Here is a 25425-nt window from a genome sequence, read left to right as displayed (position 1 = left end):
TGAAACATACACTGTCAATCAATCATCAAAAATAAATACTGTCTCTTGTGTGCAATAAACTATAATAAATCCTCCCCTATAGGCTACTTACTTAATAGTAAATGTCGATTTCATATGGAGTACTTTAGATATTTTGGTGTTTACGTATGTGAACTGTCTTTGGTATGATGGATTTAAAGTAGGGATCAAATGTGCAATAATAACCCTCTTTCATAAACAAAAACGAACTAAAATTAAAACGCCATAATAATTAACATTATTAACAGGAAAGAAAGAAAGAAAAAACAGAAAGAAAGAAAAAGATTTTCCGCGAAGGACAATTTCCCGGATTTTCGGACTGCCGCTAGATGGCAGCCTAACTCTATGGTAAAGCTCGTAAGGGAGAAATTTGCTGAACTCCAGCTCATAGGGATGTGAACCGTCCCTTCCTGTTTTACAGCCGATCAGAGAGAAACATTGACGCCACGTTATAGACGCACTAGCCTCGATTATGTCTGGATCTAGTCACTCCGTCAAAGACCACGCTTTTTGTTTTCCTCCTTGAATCCAGCTACCAGCAATGTCGCCTTATAGGGCGTTTATGACACTTGACGAGTTATAGCCTACAAATATATTTTTGTATCACGCTGCTGCTGCAACCCTTGCTCCTTCTGTCAATGATTGTCCTACCCATATAAGCCTACTCATGGCGGAGACCAAAATCATATACCATATCGACGAAGAAGAAACCCCTTATTTAGTAAAACTGACGGTTTCTCCGGAAAAAGTCACGTTGGCGGATTTTAAAAATGTCCTCAACAATCGCCCGGTCAATAGTTATAAATTCTTTTTCAAATCTATGGATCAGGATTTCGGGTGAGTACGGAGAATTGTCATTTTGCTCGTATTCTAGTCTCTGTATTATTCAGCGATCACACCCATGATCGATTAAGCATTATGGCAGTCTTGCCAGCGCTGTCAAACCGCCGTGAACGTGAACGCGCTCGGATCGTTTGATTGTTCATTATGACGTCGCTGCCGCCGTCTACATTGTTGCGGGCACCTGCTTTGAACTCGTGTTCTAATGTGCGCGTGTGCTTGATCAGAAACCGCCACCACATGCACTACAACAGAGCTAATTTTGTCAACTCCAGTCACACACCTAAAGTTGCCCTCATGGTATCATGCTTGTGTTTCCTAATACAGTTTCGTGTGTTGTAACGGCACGTGATATTTCTCTGGTTCCTCTGAAAGATCGGCGTTGGCCTTGCTGTCATCGTGACTGAAAATCTAAAAAGAAGTTGGGCAAAAATACATTTTTCACATTTTTCACACACAGATTTTGCTATGCAAAGTAGGCCTACGTGTTTAATATTTAGTCTTAATATCTAGTCTTCCTATGTAATGTTATAACAATGTTTTGGCTTGTAGGTTATTGTGTCTTTGAATCACTTATTTAGGCTCACAGGTCAAATTCTCATTGGATCTGATGAGACAGGTCAACACAGATATGACTTGGATGAAGGTGTTTTAATGCAGTTTTAAGGAATGTGGATATTTGTCACAATTACATTTGAAGGCCTCTTCAAGTCCACTTAACATAGTTGGGACCATGTTTAAACATCAGAGGCAAAACTCACACGTGTTGGTGTTCTAGTACGGCCTTCCAAACCAAACTTGCTCTTCCTGTTAACATAGGATAGTTTACTAACAGTGTTGCTTTCCTGTCACACCTAGCACCGTGTGTTCAGTTAGCCATGGTGATTGTGAAGCAGATTGCTTGAACAAACACAATGTTTGACCTTAAAAGTCTTACTTAGTTTCTTCTCATGGGCTGCTGTATTGTGCTCCACGTGAAGCTCTTGTATTGTTTGAGGTTATGAGAATGCTGAAAAAAGTGTCATATTTCAAGATTTCAACAGTACATGACTGTAAAACTGTGGTGACACGAGTCAGAACCAGGGCTGGACATATTTTAGAACTGAAAATGCGGGCCGGGGGGGGGGGTTTGTTTCAGGTAGCATTTGGTTAAATGTAGCAAATGTTAATGCAAACAATCATGTTTGTTTGTTTTTTGACCATTGGGAGAACAGAGAAAACAGCTTTATTCTTATGAGACCTAAATGTCCAAAAGAGCAGTTTGCTTTTCCGTGTTTGAAACATTTAGAATAGAATAATTACAATACTGTTGGGTGTACTGTCCCTTTAAGACATAATCTGGTTATAGATTTACAATGATATGAAATGATAAGAATAGGTTGTCCATAAGTTTATAACTGATGTCTTGAGAAACATATCACCAGAGACTGTTAAATGGTTAATTGGCTTCTGCAATGTGGGATAGAGGAACACGACTATTATTAACAAATCAGCGATGAGATGAATTTATGAACTCTGGGATAAAGACACACCCCCATCACCATAGCACAACCAGCATTACTCCATCCAAAATAAACATCACTAATCCTTCTGTTACGGTCATTCTCTTTCATAATAATAAACAACACTGTACTGCTTCTGATAATATCTTTTGTTATTGTTCAGTCTATTAATAACAATCTTTTAGGACAGACAAAAACGTCAGACACCCAAACACGTCTCGCAGAGGGTCCGATCTGTGTCTATAAACCTCAGTTGCACCACTGTTGATGTGAGGGAGTGTGTTTGCTGGTTTAACTTAATCTGAAATATCAGTTACAACCTCAGCAGGTGTATCAGTGGAGCATATGAATGAAGACTGGGAATAATGGTTTACATGGATTTGATTTGCTTTATGGTATCGTGTTTAGTGTGTGTTATATTCACAACACTTCTTTTAACGCTTATTTAAAAATGGATTCTACAGTTATATTGTGCCTGGTGTATTTTTTATCAGGCCCTGACCTTACGGAAAGATTTCAGATGCGTTTTTAAAGTGCTGATGGCACGTGTAACACATAGAGATGTGGCCATGTTGGACTTGAAGGGATGTGGCATCTTGTAGGTGGATAATCTTCAGATATTAGAGATTCAGCGAGGGTTCACGTCGCTTGCGCTCATTCACTGGCTGATTATCCGGCATTATTCAGGCCTGCTTGGCCTGTTTTGTCCTGGCTTGGATTATTAGTTCTGTGGATCATGGTGAGCTGAGCTGAGCTGTATATGATCTGGAAAAAGCTAGCAGCTGGAATGGGACAGCATCATAGAAGATCTCTAAAGTAGATTATAGATAATATGTTATTGTCAGTCAGAAAAGCCTCAGATTTTTTAATGAAGGCTGATGTTTACATAATGAAATTGACTTACACCTGCAAGATGTCACTGATATAATGATGTCATCATCAGTGCATGTTTGCATCACATTTACAGATGAGCATTTGGCAGGTGCGTCATCCAAAGCGGATTATGGTGCATGCAGGCTATTTTATCTCTCTGGGAAGTGAACCCATGACTGTATAGTGTTGCAAGTACCATGCTCTGCCAGTTAGGCTACATCTCTTTCGCGTTAGTCAGAACATTACTCTTGACTATTGTGCATGATGAGAATTAGGGATGTACATGGTTAAAAATGTTATTAATTGGTTATCATTAAATTCACAAAATGCATAATCGCTGCAATGGTAGATGATGCACATTATAGTTGAAATATTTGTCTGATTCTTCTTTCACATTAGTTATCAGATGATTTTATTTGCAGTGCTATTTGCTGGAATAATTGCTGAATGCATTTGTGATGAAGCTGATTAATCGATTAAATTATAACGATTGGTTAACCGATCATATACCTCAAATTGAACGGCTTGTTAAGCATGGTGCTTTAACTTTTCGAAGTTAAGTAGTTAAGTAGTTTTAAAACAAAGTTAAACTCTAGTTTTAGTTTCACGTTTACATTAATGCTCACAGTTGTTTGGTGTTTTTCACTGAGGTATGTTATTGGCTGTTTTCAGACGATATTACCCCCAAAAAACAGATTTGTATTCTTGTGTGTAACCAAAGGCGTTGCCTTAACTTGCACATTTGGACAAACCACACTTCCTTATGGTCACCCTCACGGTTCTTTCTGCATGTTGCTGTACATCGAGGGGCCCCTTGAGAGGACACAAACAATTCTTAGCCATGACTAAAGTTACACCCCAGTTTCCTGTGCTGGGCTCAGGCTTCTGGAGCAGGCCGCAGAAACTTGCTTTGTTTCTCTTTACACGAGACCCCCTTATCATCATCCTTCAGTCTCACTCAACCCTGTTTCACAGTCTCACATCCGTGTGGGTGACATGACCTGGAAGTTCTGGAGGAGTGAGGAGGAACATGTTGCAATTTCAGCAGGCTGATGGAATTTTTCAAGACACGAAGCTCTGTCAACACTTTATAAGCCTTGCAGCAGTTTAGCATGTCAGTAAAACATCCAATTCTTATGGATTGACTTCTTGAGTCAGGCTTATTAATCAAGTATATGTATAAATTAGCATTTGTTTGTTTTGCAGATGTTTTAAGGAAAATACTCCTACAAGAGGGCTGAAAATTTGGCTAGAAAAGTACGAGATGACGAAGCTGAGAGGAAGACGTTGTATAGAACTGTTTAGTCATTCTGTATGCCAACCCAGAAGGCTAATTCGCCACAGGCTCCCTCAGGAATCTCTAAAGGGTTTTTAGAATAGCGGTTTTCAATTTATGAGTAAAATAGCGTCTGTGATCAACATAATTTTAAAAGGCAAACCACTAATGCAAATTTTGAAAGCGTTGTGTGCTTTGAAAACATTTGTCTCAAACTTTCCCCTGAATTTTTACAGGTGAAATAAAAATAACACCAATGTTTGCGCGTTTTCGATATTGTAAATAAGCTATGAATTTACAGTCAATAGCAATAGCTCAGATAATGTTTTTTGAGGCCTAACTCATGAGCAGTGCCAGTATCAAATTTGCATATCACGATAATTGCTAATTATTATCACTGTATCCTTCTTGTTGACCGTAGTGATGTTTTATTTACTTTTTAAGCGCCAGTTGATTTATAAAACGATCAAATAAATAATGAGAAAGGTACGTTGAGAATTAATAAATAAACATTTAACATTTAAATTAATGTGTAATAATGATTTATAGACAGCTGAATGTTGTAGCTGTCCTTCCCAAACCTCCAGATTTGCTGTTTTTCACGAAATAGTAAAAAAAACACCATACTTTTTAAATGATTAAATACTGTGTTGTCAAAGTTGACAAGCACTTTTTAATACTTTTTAGATACGTGCAAAACCCAGTGACAAACATAAGGGTGACTAATTATCATTTTGGGCAAAAAAACATGAAAAGTATGTGGAGATATGACGTTTCAGAAAGACGACTTCTACTTACTACTGTGTAAGCTACTGTTTTAACAAAACTGTAAACAGTTATGATAGTTATGCTAATATGTAATCTACAATTATTCACAGTAAAAATACTGTGCAAATGAATTAACCACATTATTAAAAAACACAAATCTAAATGTTTAAGTTCTACAATTTATTTTTGGTTGAAGACTTCAATATGTTGGAAAATCTGAGCACATGTCTGTCTTCTGAAGGATGCTCCTTTTTCTAAGGAGGCATATCAGGAGACTTCTAAAGAAGTCTCCAAGATGTACACTTAATTTAATCACATTTCTGTGAGAAAAATGTAAACTTTTAAAGAGATCTTAATTTTGAATTTTCTTCTTCAGTAGAAAAAGCGGAGAACTGTTGTGAAACTGATATGATCTACTTCTGATATCAGCCTAACCAAACCAACATGGTTGCCAATGGTCATTCTGTTTTCACAGCTTACATTTAAAGCCATTAATAATATTATCGGGTGGTTTGTTTGTTTATGTGTAAGTAAGCTGGACCTGTGCTCTTTGACATGAGAGCAGCAGGTGTGTGACTGCTGAACCGTGCCTCACGGGTTAAAGGGTAACTGCGTGGTATTTCTGTAGGGAATTTACAGCCTGGGATGGACACTCTGCCAACACACTAACTTACTCTATTAATAACCTCCTGTGCCCCTGACACCCTAGCTGTACCTTCACACACAAATGTGCGCTTGCTCCAATCTCCAAGTTCTTAACACCCATATACACACGCAGTTAGTAAATTAGTAAGTAAATGATTGGATAGATATTAATTTTGTTTACAGTGAGCAGTTTCAGTAGCTAGTCTGGAAAGTGCATAAAGTACTTAGGAGGCTGGGTTGTAAAACCAAGTAATTTACAATGCGGGTCGGTCAACAGGGGCATTGAGGATTCTCATCAGCCAGGAATTGAGAACTACGTGGAAAATTCCAGCGTTTGAGCGTGACATGATTTCAATATGCCTTCGCAAATGAATAAGAACAACGGTGTGGAATTTTGGGTGCTGTCTCACTGGATCCCTAATGGTTTGAATTTCTCTCGTAGGGTCGTGAAGGAAGAAATTTCTGATGATAATGCTAAGCTGCCCTGCTTTAATGGCCGAGTGGTCTCCTGGGTAAGTTAAATGGAGGCTGCTCTCTTTCGTGACGTTGCAAACATCCGTATTTCAAGCTTGAAGTGCAAACACCAATGCAGTGAAGCCTGAAGGCTTTACCAGCACAGTTCTATTTCCTGCTGCCGTATTTCCTGTTTAAACAGGAAGTTGAGGAAGAACGTATGCAAGGGCTTTGCCATGATTTGATCCTCCCTAACCACCTGTCACCGGACTTCCCAGTCCAATCGATTTTAAATGAGGGCCGTCATACGATTAATTGCAATTAATCGCATCAAGAATAAAAGTTTGTGTATACTGTGCATATTAATTTTGTATTTATAAACACATACAGTACACATACACGTATACATATTTAGGAAATATTATTTATTTATATTTACCAATAATTTAAATGATATATAAATGTTTATTCATTTTTATATTTTCTTTTTTTCTTAAATATATGCATTTATGCATATGTTTTATAAATACAATTTGTATGCACAGTACACAGACATGTTTCATGTAAACACAAACTTTTATTCTGGATGCGATTAATCGTGAGGCTTGACAGCCCTATTTTAAATGAATAAATATCCTGTTTCCCTATGAAAGGAAATGTGCACAGCTACAGATATGTTCACGTACACCTCAGCATTTAGATCACGAAAGTGCCGTACACCATCTAAAGGCCCCTTTGCACACACCTCTGTTTTTCACACTCCTGTGTACTCAAACAAATACACTCTCTTCTCTTGCTTCAGCTGGTCCACTTATTTATGCGTGGCCAGCAGTTAGTCTGGACAGTTTCTTCCTGAAGCCTTTGTGAGTAATTGTATGTGTGTGTGTGTGTGTGTTTGGCTGTAGTTGGTGCTGGCTGAAGGCTCACACTCAGATGGGGGATCTCAGTGCACAGAGAGCCACAAAGAACTGCCGCCACCCTTAGAGCGAACAGGAGGGATTGGAGATTCCAGGCCGCCCTCCTTCCAGTAAGTGTGTGCCGTTCAAATCGTTTGACAGACCCTCATTTATTACACACTTTTAGACTCCATTGCACCAGTAAGGTCAGATGAGGACACACATACCAAAATAAGTGATAAATAAGCATGTCTGTGATGAAATAAAGGAGAAATATTTAAAAATACAGATAAGTTCCTAGAAATCTCATAATTTATGTATATTTCATTTTCGATGTTTAATTAATACTTTCCATCATGATTCCACTATGCATGTCACTTTGCATGCATTACATTACACACGATTGTGATATAAGTCACAGTCATCATTTACTCACTCTCGAGTTCCAAATCTGTATAAATTTCTTCTCTTGTTCTGATAAGCACAGAGAAAGATATTTGGAAGAATGCTTGTAACCAAACAGTTTGGACTGTTTGACCATAGTAGGTAAAATGACAATGGTAGTCAAAAGTGACCCAGAACGGTTTGCTATCCTATATTCTTCAAAATATCGTCTTTTGTGTTCAACAGAACAAATACATTTATAAAGCAATTTTTTCTACTATGGGAGTCAATGGTGGCCAAGAACTATTTGGTTACAAGCATTCTTTCAAATATCTTTCTCTGTGTTCATCACAACAAAATACAGATTTGTAACAATTTGAGGGTGACTAAATGAAGACAGAATTTTCATTTTTGGTTGAACTGTTCCTTTAACACACCAAATGGGGCATTGCTCAGACCTAACTGCTATTCCACAATGACAAGCACTATAGTAAATAATTTATTTGGAGACCTCCGCAAGGTGAAAAATGCGATGTATATTTATTATCCGTATGTGTTCCTGAGAATTGAACCCATGACTTTTGCTAGCGCCATACAGCTGAGCTTCAGAAATATTGCAGCAACATTACACAACCGTTAATTTAATTTGGTTTGTTTCGAGTTCCTGACCGCAGTCGCAACAATAGCAGATGTTCAGCCGGAGAGTCAAATCTGCTTCTTGTCTTTCCGGGAGCCACGTGTGAATCGCAATCCAAACTCGGCTCCTGTCTCTTGGGCTGCATTTGCATGGGACACATGTTCACCCCACAAACCCCACTGTGTGTTCGTATGAATGTTAGTGTGTATTTGCAAATATTTACACGGTCAGAGCTTTTCCACAGCTATACACACACATGCATGTGCATGTTACACACATATTGTGATTAATACATTAGTTAGACTGAAATGCATTTCTTAAAATATGACTTTGATAGATTTGAACCATATATAAAGTTGGGTTGTAAAGATTTAATGTAATTGTTTTTATGCCAGTCATTTATGCCAAAAACTGGAATTTTACAGCCTGTCTGAACAAATCCAAGCTTCATCAAAGCTGAAGTTGCAGGACATGAGCTTTAATAGAGTCTTCTAACATTGGAAATCGCACGGCTGGTTTTGCCATGAGCTTGTTTTGCCTTGTTATGATATTGAGAATAGCAAACACGCCATTGAATATTCTCTTTGTTCGTATTGAAGGCTTAAATTAGAGCAGCATGCTTCAGGGTGTTTTCAGTATTGCTTCACAGCTTCTGTGGATCTGTATTGCACCTGTTTAGTCTGTGAAGTCCTGCTACTTCTTTATCTAATGTTTGACTTTCTGGTTGTTTATCTCTGTTCTTTTTGTCAAAGCCTTTTCACCCCAGCAGTAAATTCCCACCGTTTTTTTCTGTATATCTTACGCCATCTAGTGTTAGAATATCTAAAAGCACAAGTACAGATCCATCTCCATTCTTCTCTCCCATCATCCCCTTTACTGGAGTTTAATACGAATTCCCAGTTGTGTGTTTCGTCCACATGAAATCTCTCATTTCCATTATAAAAGCTTCACTGTAAGCGTCAGAAAATAACCAAATGTTATCCACTGCCCGATCCCTTTGTGTGGTGCATTATCCGTGGGTCTTGGTGAATACATTTGATAGGGTGAGGAGTGCAGGTTCGACCAGAGATTGAGCAGTTAATCCAGATTAGCGGACATGAAAAGGACCCCGTCTCTGTTGCCCCATAGGCTCTGCGGGGCATCACAGCTGCGTTTATCTCCCCCGGGATCAAATCGACTGTCTGCCTGCTATCCATAAAACCTTCATTAAACTCAAAAGCTTTAGATATAACATGTGCATGGCATAATAGAGAACACAAAATGAGATAGATGTGTTGAATTTATTATGATATTTGTAGGCATTGTAAATCGGTTTATATCAAAATGACACAATAAATAATTTGTATGTTTGTGTATTATAATTAAATGTTATTTAATATTTCATAGTGCTCTCATGTATAGCTCAGCTGATAGAGCATGGTGGTTGCAATCTCTGCTGGAAAAAACCCCCAATATAAACCATTACACAAATTTAATGGTTATAATGGGAGTTGTACTGGTTTTAATGGAAACCACAGTTGTCTCTGTAGGTTTTTACTGTTAATGTGTCGAGTTCTGGTGGGATGTTGGTGAGTGGGAACCAATATATTCCTACTGGGAACCATTAAATTCTACTGGAATAAGTCTAAAAACACTATATAAAGAATTGTTATGGTTTTATTGATAAACAGCCGATTCTTCATAATGGTATTTGTAATGGAAACTATTTGAGTGTTTGTTTTTTCAGCAGGGATGCTTTGGTCAAGGGTTATTCACATGCTGATAAAATGCCTAGTTTAAATGCACTCAAGGTTCTGTAAGCATCTGCCAAATGCATAAATGTGAGTGATTGATGGACATTGGCAGACGAATAGTACAGTTTATAGTCACACTTTAACATGCTGGTGAAATAACAGATTCCATCCAGCAGAGAGAGACATTAGCACACTGCTTTATGTTTGAGGTAATGGGACCACACTGTAAGACTTCTAATACTGTAGATAAAACCCAGCCATCTGTTGAAACAGAATCTAGAAGACATTCACAGCAAAGACATTACACAAGCCTTAGATAAATAAATGATTTAGCACATTTGAAAATCAGAAAAAGGCAAAATTATGGTTGTAGCGTAACATGAATATTTGTTCATGCATGTTTAAAGGGATGGTTCACCACAAAATAAAAATGATGTCATCACCCTCATGTTGTTCTGTATATGACTGTTTCTTCTGTAGAACACAAAAGAAGATATTTTGAGAAATGTCTCAGTGGTTTGTGTCTATACAGTGGAAGTCTAAAAGAGGGGGGGTCATTGTTGGCCAATGTTCTGGAGAAGAAAGTCATTCAGATTGTGATAGGGCTGTGCAATTAATCGAAAATTAATTGTAATCGTCAATTTTGGCCTTCAACAATTACAAAAACAAAATGATCGAGGTAAAATGATTATTGTGCCACATTCCATTTTGCAAGGATCCTCTCTTTTCTTGTGGTATAAATCCACAGCGCACCCCTTTCCTTACAGTGGTTCAGCTGTGCTATTTCTTTACATTTATTTTTCAGTTTAAAAGCAAAGTTATTTATTTTATATGTTGTTTTAAAAGTTAATGAGTAATCGTGTTAAATAATCAGGATCTCAATATTGGCCAAAATAATCGTGATTATGTTTTTTGTCATAATCGAGCAGCCCTAGATTGTGAATGATATGAGGGTGAGTAATTTCTTTTTTGGGTGAACTGTCCCTTTAAACTAAACATTTACTCAAACATTTACTCTCTTGTCCTTTTAAACCTGGATGACTTTCTTTCTTCTGCAAAACACAAAAGAAAATATTTTGAAGAAACTTCAAGCTACTCCGGCACCCATTCACTTATATTGTATGGACACAAAACCAATGCAAGTCGATGGGTGCCGGTTAACAACATTTTTCAAAATATCTTCCTTTGTGTTCTGCCAAAGAAAGAAAGTCATTTTTTTCATTGTGCTTTTCCACCGTTTCTTTTTTTTAAACAAAAGTTGTGTCTGTGAATTCTTCGGTGGTAAAGTCAGTATAACGTATAGTGTTTTCTCACTTTCTGAATCTGACAGTTTGGTGCCTGGTTTCTCAGAAGAACCCTGACTAGAATTTTTCTCTCGTGCTATCGTGTGTGTGAACACGGTGTAACATCAGTGTCACAGCAAGATGTTCTCACCAGCCTCGGGTTTCCTTTCTGCCCAGAGCAAAACCATTCTACCCACTCTGCTAGAATATCCAGCATTCTGACGTATCCACAGACACATATTTCTTCTCAAACATCACAGCGGTCCTATTCACCCTCACCAGACTGCTTCTCTGGGGCCCAAAAACTCCAAACCGCAGCCCTGAAAGTCTCAGGCCCTTGTTGGCTCTAAATGCTCCGTACTAAGGAACTTTTTTAAGCTTCAAATAACTACTGGCAGTTGTTGCAAATGCGTGGCCGTAAATCATAGACCCCTACACAATGAAATATCTTTTGGCGATGTAATTGAATGTTGGGAATCGTGCTTTCAGTCTTTTCCTCAGAACATTTTTCTTATTCATGTGACCGAGTTTATTGTGACTCAGCATAATAGAGATGGTTTCAAGTCCATATAATTACTCTCTGTGTATTTGTGTCATAGCGCCAACGCCGTGAGTAGCCGGGATGGATTGGACACGGAAACGGGGACGGAGTCTCTTCAGAGCCAGCGGAGAGAGAGGGAGAGAGAGAGAGCTCGTAGGAGAGCTCATGAGCGTGAGTGACTTAGCAAAACAGACTCACTTTCACACTATACATATCACATATCATGTGCCAGGGCCATCGAATCAGGAAATATATGATACTAACAGACAGGTAATTCTCATAGGGGTTTTCCACAGGTAAGTGAAATATTCCATTCACAAGAAAAAATATAGGCCTGATGTTTGGTTTTAGGACAGTCTTCAGGTCAAACAAGTAGCTTTCCAGAGGTGACCTGGGTAGAATTTTATCTGGATTGCTTGCTCTCCTTCGAAAATTCATCAAAGGGATAAACAGGACATGTTTCTCAAGAATGGTTCAGCAAAAGTCTATCATCTATCATCATTTATTCCTATAACTAGTTCTTTTAACGCCTTTATGTTTCTTCTGTGAAATGCAAAAGTAGACAAATTCATCTGAATTGAGATAAATGCTGTTTAATACTAAACACTCAAGTCCTTACAGTCTGTTGCGGGACGTTGATTTCCCCAAAATGTTATGTAGTCTGCCCTGCTGATTCTCTGGATGTTTGCTGGAAGTTTGCTTGTTTTAACTGCGCAAAGTTTATTTTTGTGAGTGTGCATGCTGACTCGAGTTCTGGGTAAAGAGAGGACACCTGGAAACATGAAGTCTTCCTCTGCTTAGAAAAATATTTGTCATCCGCAAAGAATGTTCTCAGATGTTCTTTTGCCCGTAATGATACAATAATACTAATTGAGGGTGATTGAGAAAGTCCCGTGTACTTCTAGAATTTCTGATTTTTTAAGCCTTTTACTGTATGGAAATTGACTTGTTTGTTAGCACGGCTTCCTTCTCACAACCGTGTGATGTACAGTATGTAAAGAATTAGTTGAAGAAGGCTCGGTTATCTATTTAATGAGATCATTTCCTGGTTCTTCTCTCTGTTTCTCCTGCTGCCTGCGCCTCATTAGTGCCAAATGCATTCATTAGTTCAGCATCATTAGCAGTGACACTGTCAGACACCAGAGACCGATGGAGGTGTGTGTGTTTCAGTGATGAAATTCGTCTAAACTGATCATTTCTAACCGTGTGCTGGAGAAACTTCAATGTTTTTATGACATGCAGAGATGTCCAGAATGGCCCAGCAGTTCATCTGTTATTTTGTCCTAGTGGTGACATCTGCTGGGTATGTTTGCATGAATAACACGTGTGGCCGTACAGGTGTGTGCCCCAGAGGCAGAAACAGTTGGAGAGGAGATCTCTTTTCAAACCTCGGGCGTTTATCTAGCTAGCTGAACTAGCTGAACCACCAATATACAGTTTCCAGTGTGAGAATAAGCAGACGCACCATTTTGGTGTGCTTGTCGTGATGGTCTTGTGAATGTTTGTTTCGGTGTGCTTAAGCAACCTCCTTAAATATATAATTCTGTGTTGTTCTGCTCTCTTTTATACAACCATCTATTCGATCAGTGCTCACAGGGTTACATCTGAGTAGAGCAGACTACACCTCTGCTCAGGGCCAATTTGTTCTCTCGCACACTTGTGCGTCTGTTCTGGTGGAAACCGATGCGTGTGCGACGGTTTGATGGACAGCTGAGCACGGGAACTGGCATAAAAGAGTGTAAAGTTTCATTGAGGGTTTGAAATGCTGCGAGCTAATGAGAGGTGCAGCACTGTGTTGCATGCACTGCGGGAGTGCAGGTAAGGAAAATGCATCGCTGTTCGATTTGTAAGGGAAAATTATGTGGGAATATTTCACAAACGTTTGTGGTTTAGCGTAATTTGCATGTTTAATGGGGACTACATATAATGCGTTATAAAAACGTTGTTAAAATGTTGTAAAAACATTCAAATGTTGTTAAGTGCTATATCGTTTCTTGGTATAAATGAAAATGTGCTGATGTTATGAGTCACTGATGAAAGATGAAGATGAAATGAGTCACGTTGTTTCGTTGTGGTTTACGCAAATGTTTTTCCTGCATTTGAAGGGCTTTTATCTTGTAGGGGAAAATGTTGGAAATGGTTTACCTAAGTTTACAATAATATCATGACCAATGGTATTATTTCACCCACAGTTTTAACGCTTAAGACTAAACATACACCAAACAATAGATTGTTTTACAAAAGTTTAGTCTAGACTGGTGTATGACATGCCTGTTATGATTGTAGCATGAATCATATGGGTCACTTACATTAAATTAATATTGCATTTCACAGGCATTAGATCATCTCCCGAGGCCAAATGCGGAGCTTTTGCAGAATTTTCCTTTCATGCACTGAAGCAAACTACCTCATAATTGTACACATCTGTGTCTGGAGAGATTGCATCTACCTTTTCCACTGTTGATTTCTAGCACATAGAAAAGTCTGAATCGGCTCAGATAGGACTGAGAAAATACCAAATTTGTGGCACGCATCGTTGAGATGATACAGTAGTGTGGTCAACCCACACAAGACAGAGGGAGGAAATAGATTGATCTGTATCAGTGGCGTATGAATGGTAAAGTGTGATTGGTTAAAATGGTGATTGATGTATTTGTTTGAGTGAAACACAATGGTCCAGAATGAGCACTCCTGCAGTATTGGAATGTTTTGGACGTTCTCGGCGACCACAGCGGTCGAACTGTCTCCAAAGACCATTTCAGCGCGTCCAGTGTCACCCAGAGAATCAACTTCATCCCCGTCTCTGTACGTACGATAACAGACGTGATGGATATCTTGTTGCAAATATCGTGTTTGTAGAGTCATTAAAACATAAGCAGTCTTCTCGCAACTAGCTGGAAAAGTTTTTCGAAAGGAATCCTACTGAAATGTTATTAGGGCTGTCGATCAATTAACATCTTTAAATCAATGAATTGCATAATTAATATTTGCTGAAAAAATATATAATTTAGACATTCATTATTGTGGCAGATGAAAGCATTGAAGAGATATACAGACCACAGTATTGTGTCTTTTTTGAAAAATAATTTTTCATTGTTGGAGATCCATTTTTCGTATTCATTTATATAATTCACTTTAAATAACATTAAACAACCTTTTAAAGATAACCGTAAACTACTATATGATCAAATTTGCCATTTGCAGAATTGATGATGTTCTCATGTAACTTCTGGTTTTGATGTGTTGCTATGCAGTTTCTCTTTGCTTTTAAACAATGTCATCATTGTTTCCTCTTAGTTCCCCGTCTGAACGGTCACTCCAAGTCAGAACGTTCTAATCGTGACCAAGCTCCTGTCTATGACAGTGCGTCAGTGATGAGTAGTGAGCTGGAATCCAGCTCCTTTATAGACAGTGAGGAGGATGAAAACGCAAGCAGGTCAGACATTCCCCAACATTTCGTTTTCCATCCTAAAACTTAAGAGTCATTGTTAGTAATGCTGACATTGATCATGTCTGGGAAAGCCACAAGAACAATTTCTTTCTAATGCTTTGCATCTCTCTTTATTAGTCTAGCGTGAGAAGCTGTTTTTGCTTAATGAATCTACAGATTGACCTCTGTCCCTGTGTCACAGATTAAGCAGTTCTACTGAGCGGAGCTCTTCCTCGCATCTCATGCGCAGACACAAACGTCGACGACGTAGGCAGAAAGTCACAAAAATGGACAGGGTGAGAACACCCGTGATCTCAGTGATTAAGAGAAAGTACACACGTTTATTTTAACATAAGAGTGTCTGTTCTTGAATGATTTGAATGTTCTCTTCACAGTCCTCATCCTTCAGTAGTATAACAGACTCAACTATGAGCCTCAACATTATCACTGTCACACTCAATATGGGTAAGAACTATTCACAGTTTATCACTCAATCACTTGTTCATTCACTCAATCATTTATCAATCACTCATTTGTTTACTCCCTTATTTGTTTTCTTCATCTATTCATTTGACACAAGTAATTTTTTCTTGCAGTAACTTTTATTTACTCACTCATTTGTTCAATAGCTTTCTCACTTATTTGTTTACTCACTCACTCACTCACTCACTCACTCACTCACTCACTCACTCACTCACTCACTCACTCACTCACTCACTCACTCACTCACTCACTCACTCACTCACTCACTCACTCACTCACTCACTCACTCACTCACTCACTCACTCACTCACTCACTCACTCACTCACTCACTCACTCACTCACTCACTCACTCACTCACTCACTCACTCACTCACTCACTCACTCACTCACTCACTCACTCACTCACTCACTCACTCACTCACTCACTCACTCACTCACTCACTCACTCACTCACTCACTCACTCACTCACTCACTCACTCACTCACTCACTCACTCACTCACTCACTCACTCACTCACTCACTCACTCACTCACTCACTCACTCACTCACTCACTCACTCACTCACTCACTCACTCACTCACTCACTCACTCACTCACTCACTCACTCACTCACTCACTCACTCACTCACTCACTCACTCACTCACTCACTCACTCACTCACTCACTCACTCACTCACTCACTCACTCACTCACTCACTCACTCACTCACTCACTCACTCACTCACTCACTCACTCACTCACTCACTCACTCACTCACTCACTCACTCACTCACTCACTCACTCACTCACTCACTCACTCACTCGATCACTCACTCACTCACTTACTCACTCGATCACTCACTCACTCACTCACTCCCTCGATCACTCACTCACTCGATCACTCACTCACTCGATCACTCACTCGATCACTCACTCACTCGATCACTCACTCACTCGATCACTCACTCACTCGATCACTTACTCGATCGATCACTCACTCGATTCTCACTCACTCACTCGATCACTCACTCGATCACTCACTCACTCGATTCTCACTCACTCGATTCTCACTCACTCAATTCTCACTCACTCACTCACTCACTCACTCACTCACTCACTCACTCACTCACTCACTCACTCACTCACTCACTCACTCACTCACTCACTCACTCACTCACTCACTCACTCACTCACTCACTCACTCACTCACTCACTCACTCACTCACTCACTCACTCACTCACTCACTCACTCACTCACTCACTCACTCACTCACTCACTCACTCACTCACTCACTCACTCACTCACTCACTCACTCACTCACTCACTCACTCACTCACTCACTCACTCACTCACTCACTCACTCACTCACTCACTCACTCACTCACTCACTCACTCACTCACTCACTCACTCACTCACTCACTCACTCACTCACTCACTCACTCACTCACTCACTCACTCACTCACTCACTCACTCACTCACTCACTCACTCACTCACTCACTCACTCACTCACTCACTCACTCACTCACTCACTCACTCACTCACTCACTCACTCACTCACTCACTCACTCACTCACTCACTCACTCACTCACTCACTCACTCACTCACTCACTCACTCACTCACTCACTCACTCACTCACTCACTCACTCACTCACTCACTCACTCACTCACTCGATCACTCACTCACTCACTTACTCACTCGATCACTCACTCACTCACTCACTCCCTCGATCACTCACTCACTCGATCACTCACTCACTCGATCACTCACTCGATCACTCACTCACTCGATCACTCACTCACTCGATCACTCACTCACTCGATCACTTACTCGATCGATCACTCACTCGATTCTCACTCACTCACTCGATCACTCACTCGATCACTCACTCACTCGATTCTCACTCACTCGATTCTCACTCACTCAATTCTCACTCACTCGATTCTCAATCACTCGTCCTTTTCTCTCTCACTTCTCTATCTGTCCGCACCACCTGTTTAATAATCTCGTCCTTCTGTTGTTCAAGGTCTGGTGTGCATAGTGTTTTCTAAATATAGGCCTATAGGCAGTCATCGTTGTAAACACACTTATCTCTCTTCACCACAGAGAAGTACAACTTCCTGGGTATCAGTATAGTGGGTCAAAGTAACGACAGAGGAGATGGAGGCATCTATATCGGCTCCATTATGAAAGGTGGAGCAGTGGCGGCCGACGGCAGGATCGAGCCTGGAGACATGCTTTTACAGGTGAATGATGAGCATTGTCAAACCGCAATGCATGCAGACTTTCCAATAACTGTTTAAATATTAAAGTGTCAATGATGTATTCAAGCGATGAGGTAGAGAGGCTGTGATGTATTGTGATTATAAAAGTCTGACACTTTTGATTTATAATGAAGTTTAGTATGAAAACAAACACCCGATAAATCTAAATTTACAGAACTGAAACAAACTTGTTTTTGGTGTCTGAATGACCTCAGTGCATTGTCATGGTTTATCAGCTGACTGTCTAGGCTCACTCCTTTTCCTTCCTGATAAAGGACATTTTGTGCATGTCTGGTGGAGCTGTCGTGTCCAGTGGACAGAAGGGTGCTTTCATGTGCCACACTTTTGTTTACAATCATTTACATATACTAACAGAGGGGTTTTCTCAGTAACCTAGTAAACAAGCTTAAGGTTAATGACTCGTGTTGTTAGGTGAATTTTGACGGTGATGACTGTAAGTCATGTGAACAACATCACTGCAAAATTGCCATCTTAAAAACAAATAAAAAACAAATGTATGAAAATAAAGCCCGTAGTAGAAATTCAGGTTCTTAAGGTTGGATGATTTCAAAACAAACCTTTAAAAATACCTTTTTCCACAAGCCTGTTATATTAAATGTTAATAAAATGTAATCCATGCAATAAATGAAGATTTGATGAAAGTTTGTTTTGCTCAGGTGAATGACGTGAACTTTGAGAACATGAGTAATGATGATGCTGTCAGGATTCTGCGGGAGATCGTCTCTAAAACCGGGTGAGATTCTGGAGACTTCTTATTGGTAGCCCAGTAAATATCTCAACAGTGGCACTTAATGTTTGCTTTGTGCCCCACAGGCCAATAAGTCTAACAGTGGCTAAATGTTGGGACCCCTCCCCTAGAAGCTACTTTACCATTCCAAGAGGTACAGTTATAGCAGCTAAATTATAGACATTGATCTGTGAAATCAACTTTTGTGTTTTTAAAATATAGCTTGCATGTTTACCATTGGAGACCGCTTGCTTACTATATTTAGTAGTTTAAATTGATATTTACTGTACTAGTTGGACTCTGTAGTTTATTTATGTACTTTGTCTGTGCTCTCAGCAGAGCCGGTGAGACCCATTGACCCTGCTGCTTGGATCACACACACTACAGCACTTACCGGGCCTTACCCCCATTACGGTAAATCAAATTCACATTCATGGAACTTTCTTTCTCGACTGTTTTTATTTAAGGACACAGATTTAACACTGGCACTGCAGTGGGTTGCCACCCGTGTCCAGAGTTGTATAATGTACAAAATAAACTATAATGTCATTAAAGTCATCATTTTTTTGTTGTTCAAAGCCTGTATATGACTCTTTCTTAAGAAAAACACAAAAAAAGATATTTAGAAAATTGTCTCTGTGGTTTTGTGTCTGCATAATGGAAGTCAATGGGGGCCAGTGTTGTTTGGTTGCCAACATTCTTCAAAATATCCTCTTTTGTGTTCTGCAGAAGAAAGGAAGTCATACAGGTTTGAAATGAAATGAGGATAAGTAGATGATGAAAGAAGATGGACATTAAAATGAAAATGAACTGCATAGGCCCAACTCTAAGCAAAGTGAGATAAAATCTGACATTTTTATACATGCATAAGCAACAGCGTATGTTAAATAAATGTCTATGTGATGGTATCTAAAGCTTTTTTGTGGCCAAATTCTTAGGTTGTTGCTCACTTGAGAACCGCTCGTGATAAGCAGTTAACAGATATCCTGTTTTTCAAGCGTTATTCATTCTTATTTCCTCTTCATTTCTCAGATTTTGATGACCTCCCCCTTAATGTGTCAAAGACGGACATGGCAACAATAGTAAAGGTCATGCAGTTACCGGACTCAGGCATAGAGATCAGAGACCGAATGTGGCTGAAAATCACCATAGCCAATGCAGTCATCGGTTAGTGTTGCTGGGTCGAGGGGTTTGACGGTAGTTGATCTGCTGATATACTTCACGTTCATTGCACAGGAAGGTGGTGTATTGCACAAGCATGCATCTGTGGTTTATGAATTTTGTTTTAACAAGGTTAATACTGCGTAACGGTGGCAAGCACTCTATATTGTACCTAACAACACCCTCTGCTTTTTTGCTTTGATATACAATATTATACCAACATTAGGGAGATAAAAATCCTGTAGTTTACCCTTATGTTGTTTAAACCCTGTGTATGACTCTTTCTTCTGTGGAACACAAAATAAGATATTTTTAGAAATGTCTCACGGTGGTGTTGTGTCATACAATGGAAGTCAATAGGGGCCAATGTCGTTTGGTTACCAGCGTTCTTCAAAATATCTTCTTTTGTGTTCTGCAGAAGAAAGAAAGTCTTACAGGTTTCAAATAACACGAGGGTGAGTATTTACCATCCAAAACTGGAACTGTTGTATAAATAATAAATGTAACTATTTTTTAAGCATATTTTTTGTGCAACCTCTGTGTTCCAGGTGCGGATGTTGTTGACTGGTTGTTCTCTCGGGTGGAGGGTTTTAAAGACCGTCGCGACGCCAGAAAATATGCAAGCAGTTTGTTGAAACACAGCTACCTGAGACACACCGTCAACAAAATCACCTTCTCTGAGCAGTGCTATTACACCTTTGGAGATTTGTGCCAAAGTACAGTAAACACACGCACATGTTGCTTAATGTCTGTTCTGTGCTTTTTTGGGGGGAGGGTTATTTGTTATTGTTAACAAATAAGATGCGTGTATTTAGTATTAATGTGATTAGTAAATCAGTATATTGGGTCATTTAAATTTCGTATCACCCTAAATGAGTGCTTCAGTCTTTATGCTCATACAAGACAGTCAAAATTCTTCTTTTATTTAAAGATATGGCTTCTCTGAACCTGAATGAGGGATCCAGTGGTGGTGGCTCTGACCAGGATGGTCTGGCCCCTCTTCCTCCACCGGGCACCAACCCCTGGCCCCTTGGTGGCCAGCCCTACCCTTACCCAGGGTACCCCACCCCCCCACCTGGGTTTCCACCTGGATACACAGACCCCTGTCACAGCTTCCACGGTGGCAGTGCAGGCAGCCAGCCAAGTGAAGGTGAGCTGTTTGTGTGTGCGTAAAAGAGAGAAGCATTATTTGTGCACTGATGCATAGAAGGGAAAACCCCCTTTTTCCTGTTTAATCGCCACATGCAACGTTTTACTTTTGCTTTCTTTTTGGTATTTGTTGTGATTTTAGTTTGAAATGATGAATAAGAAAATTGCTTTCCTAATATTGGTCAAAAGTTATCATTGGAATTTATTACAGTAAAAAGAAAACTATTTGTGGGTTTATGGTAATTTGGCATGTAGGATGACTTGGTACAGTACTACTCAAGAACACTATGCAGATGTTTGGGTTTTGTTTTCAGTAACTGAATGACGTAAAGCTCCCCCATTCAGTATGACATCAATGACATTTTTTTAAAAACTTTTTGAGCATGTGCTTGCAGGTGGCTTAAATTTACAGTCAACAATGTTTTACATACTAATTTAAAAATGAAATATATTATTATTAAATACTTTATATTATATATAAATACTTATTATATATATACGCTTCTTTTCATGCTGCTATTTATTAAAAATAGGTTTGTATTAAAAATCACAGATATTATGTATATGTATTATGTATAATACAGTTATGTATTCTTTTTTTAATTATTAAAAAAAAAGTAATAAAGAAATTATGATTCAATAAAAAATAATCAGTTTAGTACTGTTTTTTTTGTAGGTTGGAATTATAAATAATCCTTCTCATTTTTGAGAGAATGAGTGAGAATTTTTTTCCTAAATTCTTAAGTGAACGATATTTTTTTTATTTTAAGTCAAGATCCCTGATGTCAATTATTTGTTTTGTAATATTTCATTTACAGTGCGTCATCTTTGTCGCTGTATTCTGTTGGACATTCCATATTTGTGGTATGGAATGACTTTTGAAGCTTTTGTCATTTTTGTTGTTTCTTTTTACATTTTCGGCAATGAATCCTTTGCATTTATCAGCATGGTGGAGTTACTACAGAGCTGAGAATGTGTATCCGTATTTATCCAAAGGAACAATTTTCTTTTAACACCAGTCAAGCATACTCAGCTTTCATCCCTGCAGGAAGCATTATACAGTATTTGAATGCTGGTGTGGATGACAGGAACCGGGACTTATCCTGCTGGGAATGGGTGGGAAGGTCTTCTTGGGCGACATATCGTAATTCTGTTATTCCCTTCTGTTATGTTTTTGCTGGACATCCGTAGACTGACGGAATAGTTCCTTCTAGGCCTGGGGGAATGCGGTAAGAATCATTAAATTGCTGTCCCGCTCCACTTTTTGTCCTTCTCATCCTGTTATTTTAATGATTGGATGTCATGGCACAGGACTCATTGGGATGGCCATTGTGAGACCGCAGTTGTGATGCTTGTTTTCTGTGTGTGGGCATGTGTGCTGCACTTTACCACTACTTCTGTGTAAACAGTATGATGTGCATGTGAAACAGACAGATGAGAATGAATCAGATTTAGACAGATTCTCATCCTTTCAAAATGTAATGCAGTTTCATTATTTGAGGTTATGGATCAGCTGGGATAACTGAATCATTTTTCTATATACACCATTTGGGAGTACTGTGAATTTTATTACTTTATAGTATCGCTGTCACAAAATGATCATGCTTTTTTGTCGATCATTTGTGAATATGGTAAATAACACATTACTTGTAAATACAAATTATTTTAAACACCTTATTTCTCTTCTCTCCTCCATTAGGCAGCAGAAGTAGTGGCTCCAACCCCAGCGCTGGGAAAGAACGAAGGCCCTCCCCTCGAGAGAAGGACCATAAAGCGTCATGCTGTAGGGGCAGTGAATCAGAACTAGGCACATGGGTTGGAAGACGGGGCGAGATTGCAGCGAGTCAGCTGAGTCATCAAAGCCACAGCCGCTCAGCTGTCAGTCAAGGTCACTCTACCCACAGCTACGCCCACCCCGGGTTCGGCCGCGGCCAGTGTCACAGCATCTCACAGCATAGCCACACCTCCTTTTCATATAGCCACGCCCCCTTTGTTCAACCCAATCATCTGTCCTGTGCCCACAGTGACAGAAGTCACGCCTCTTCCTATGGCCCGCCCGGTTTGCCTCCACCATACTGCATTGCTCACCTCGCCCCCAAAGCGGCGGCAAGCAACAGCCCTCCTGGCGCTCCACCCGTTCGGGAGTTAGGAAACGTACCGCCAGAACTCACAGCTAGCCGGCAGTCTTTTCAACACGCCATGGGCAATCCTTGTGAATTTTTCGTCGATATCATGTGACAGGAGAGTGCCTTCAACGTTTTTTGAGGACAAGGCCCGCTTCTTGATTTTTTGCTACTGAAGATCCCTGCACTGAGAATGTAAAGTATAAACTGAAAGTTCATTTTAAGTTTAAAGAGCAGTTCAGCCAGAAATTAAAATTCTGTTATAAGCTCATCCTCATGGCTGTAAAAAGCATAATGTCGCTGTCCTTCCGAACTCTCGGATGTCCAAATACGCTGTTTTTCAGGAAATTTAAAAAACACTAGTTTTTAAAAATACTAAATATTGTGTTGTAAGTTGACAAGCACTTTTTAATACATTTTATTGGTTAGATATATGCAGAACCAAGAGACAAACAAAAAGGATGACCAGTAATGGCCCATTCACACGGTACGCGGTGAGAGGTGGAATTGCCGCGAGGCAGCCGCCTTCTAAGCCGATGTGGCTGCCTCTGCCGTTCACAAAAATATTAAATATTTTTATCTTCAGCTGCGCCTGCCGCAAAGAGCTGTGCCCGTGGAAGGATTTTGGTAGCACGAGCACCGCCTCTGCTCCGCCAACGAAGCGACCCACTTTTTGCCGCTTACCGCATGCTTCTCTTTGAAAATGAACCGGACTGCCGCGAAATATTCATGAAATATGAAAATACGAGATTTCAGAAGGACAGCAGCGATATGACTTTCTTACATTGAACACAATTGTGACCCTGCCTGTGAAAATCCAGCTAAAATCTTTTTTTTTGTGATTTAGTGTTTTCTACATAAAATCATCCTACATAATATAAAGACCATTGTGTGAAAATATAACCTTGACATCATTAATATTGATTGAGTAAAGCCATGTCAAAAATTAAATGAATTTTTAAAATGAAACTAATCCCATAGTTAGGTTGCGACTTTAGACAGGGTCACAATTGTATATGCCGGCCACGTTTTACTACATAATGAAAGTGAAATGAGACTGAGCTCTGTCTAAATAACTGTTTTCATGATAAACAGTTTGTAACAACATGACGTGAGTACCCGAGGCCAGAATTTTCCTGTTTGGGTGAACTGGCCTTTAATGTCCATCCAATGTTAATTAGATCAGTAAAGGACACTGAAAAAGCACAATGAGTTCATTTAACTCTGACGCACAAACCACAACACTACAGCAGCACAAAAATAGCAAAAGTGACTTTACTGGAAAACGCTTTTAAGCTCTTTTACATTGTGCCAGGCTGTCTTAAACCCTGCTGCTCTGCATTTTGCACAATTCACAATCCAACCACAAGCATAACTCTCTAAACAGAGACGTTTTATAATGTTAATGTATCCATAAAAGTTTCCATTCGACTTTCTATGTAGTATTCAAAGACAAAGTTGTCCAGTGATTGACAATCAGACTTTATAGTCACATCTGACAACTTTACACATTGCTGAATGTACCGTTTACCATGAGGTTACAATTCACAGCCGCCAAACCACTTCAGTATCTAGGAAGCATCATTGAAGTTGTATTTTCACCCAATGCTTGGGCAGATGTTAGAATAATTATTGCAAAAATATTCATCTGGAACTCTTAACGTACAGAGTACATTTGAAAGAATAACAAGCGCTTTTCCAACACGACCCGCATCACGGTGTCCATTACTGACAGTTCACTGTGTTAAAATGCAGTAGAGAATGATATTAGATGATGTAAGTTAAAAACCTAGGTAATATTAAAACCGGCAGGTAGGCTAACCAAAGTCTCTTGGCAATCGGTGAGTTGTGGTGTGTTCTGAAACTTTTTTTAATGTTTGGAGGATTGGGTATGATGTTGTTATGGTGAAAATGTTGTCCAAGAAACTCATTGTTGGTTGTCTTGTACAGTCATTGAGCTGTTTGCCTGAACTGAACAGCAATGAAACACCTGGTTCAATGAATTCAAGCACTTTTACAATGTAACTGTTCAGCCGTTTAGACAAAAAGCTGATTGAAAGCAGTTTGCTTTGTTTCTTCACAAAAGAGGAATAATAAGTTGTAAATATGATTACATATATATATATATATATATATACATACATATATATATATATATATATATATAAACCTGAGTAAATAAAATGTATGTATAAAGAAGTGGCCAGATATTGTCTTGGTTTTTTGTCATTGA

General features: G+C 39.3%; 1 protein-coding gene across 4 annotated transcripts; it reads left to right on the top strand.

The window, feature by feature from the left end:
• The first annotated feature begins 425 nt into the window (after positions 1-425).
• dvl1a (dishevelled segment polarity protein 1a) lies at positions 426-25371 on the top strand. 4 transcript variants are annotated; one of them, XM_057319436.1, is made up of 16 exons: positions 426-855; positions 6365-6434; positions 7281-7402; positions 11908-12020; positions 15147-15285; positions 15482-15575; positions 15675-15744; positions 17854-17993; positions 18689-18765; positions 18846-18913; positions 19096-19173; positions 19792-19926; positions 20469-20636; positions 20852-21070; positions 22261-22298; positions 22769-22883. In XM_057319436.1, the coding sequence occupies exons 1-15, from the start codon at positions 686-688 to the stop codon at positions 22263-22265; spliced, it is 1668 nt and encodes a 555-aa protein (XP_057175419.1). In that variant the 5' UTR covers positions 426-685; the 3' UTR covers positions 22266-22298; positions 22769-22883. The 4 variants fall into 4 exon arrangements, with proteins under 4 accessions (XP_057175419.1, XP_057175415.1, XP_057175418.1 ...); XM_057319432.1 differs by lacking the exon at positions 22261-22298 and having other exon boundaries at positions 22769-25371; XM_057319435.1 differs by lacking the exons at positions 426-855; positions 6365-6434; positions 7281-7402; positions 11908-12020; positions 22261-22298 and adding an exon at positions 12065-13667 and having other exon boundaries at positions 22769-25371.
• The last annotated feature ends 54 nt before the right edge of the window (positions 25372-25425 follow it).

Source organism: Triplophysa rosa, linkage group LG21 (genome assembly GCF_024868665.1).
Source record: "Triplophysa rosa linkage group LG21, Trosa_1v2, whole genome shotgun sequence".
In the NCBI taxonomy this organism is placed as follows: Eukaryota; Metazoa; Chordata; class Actinopteri; order Cypriniformes; family Nemacheilidae; genus Triplophysa; species Triplophysa rosa.
Note: the sequence above shows the minus strand (reverse complement) of the source record. Positions and strands in the feature narration are given on the sequence as shown.

Excerpts from the sequence above, each read along its gene's own strand:
- dvl1a (XM_057319432.1), top strand. The coding sequence starts at position 686 with ATGGCGGAGACCAAAATCATATACCATATCGACGAAGAAGAAACCCCT. Across the intron at positions 856-6,364 it reads TCTATGGATCAGGATTTCGG|GGTCGTGAAGGAAGAAATTT; the intron begins GTGAGTACGGAG and ends TTTCTCTCGTAG. Across the intron at positions 15,745-17,853 it reads CACTGTCACACTCAATATGG|AGAAGTACAACTTCCTGGGT; the intron begins GTAAGAACTATT and ends TCTTCACCACAG.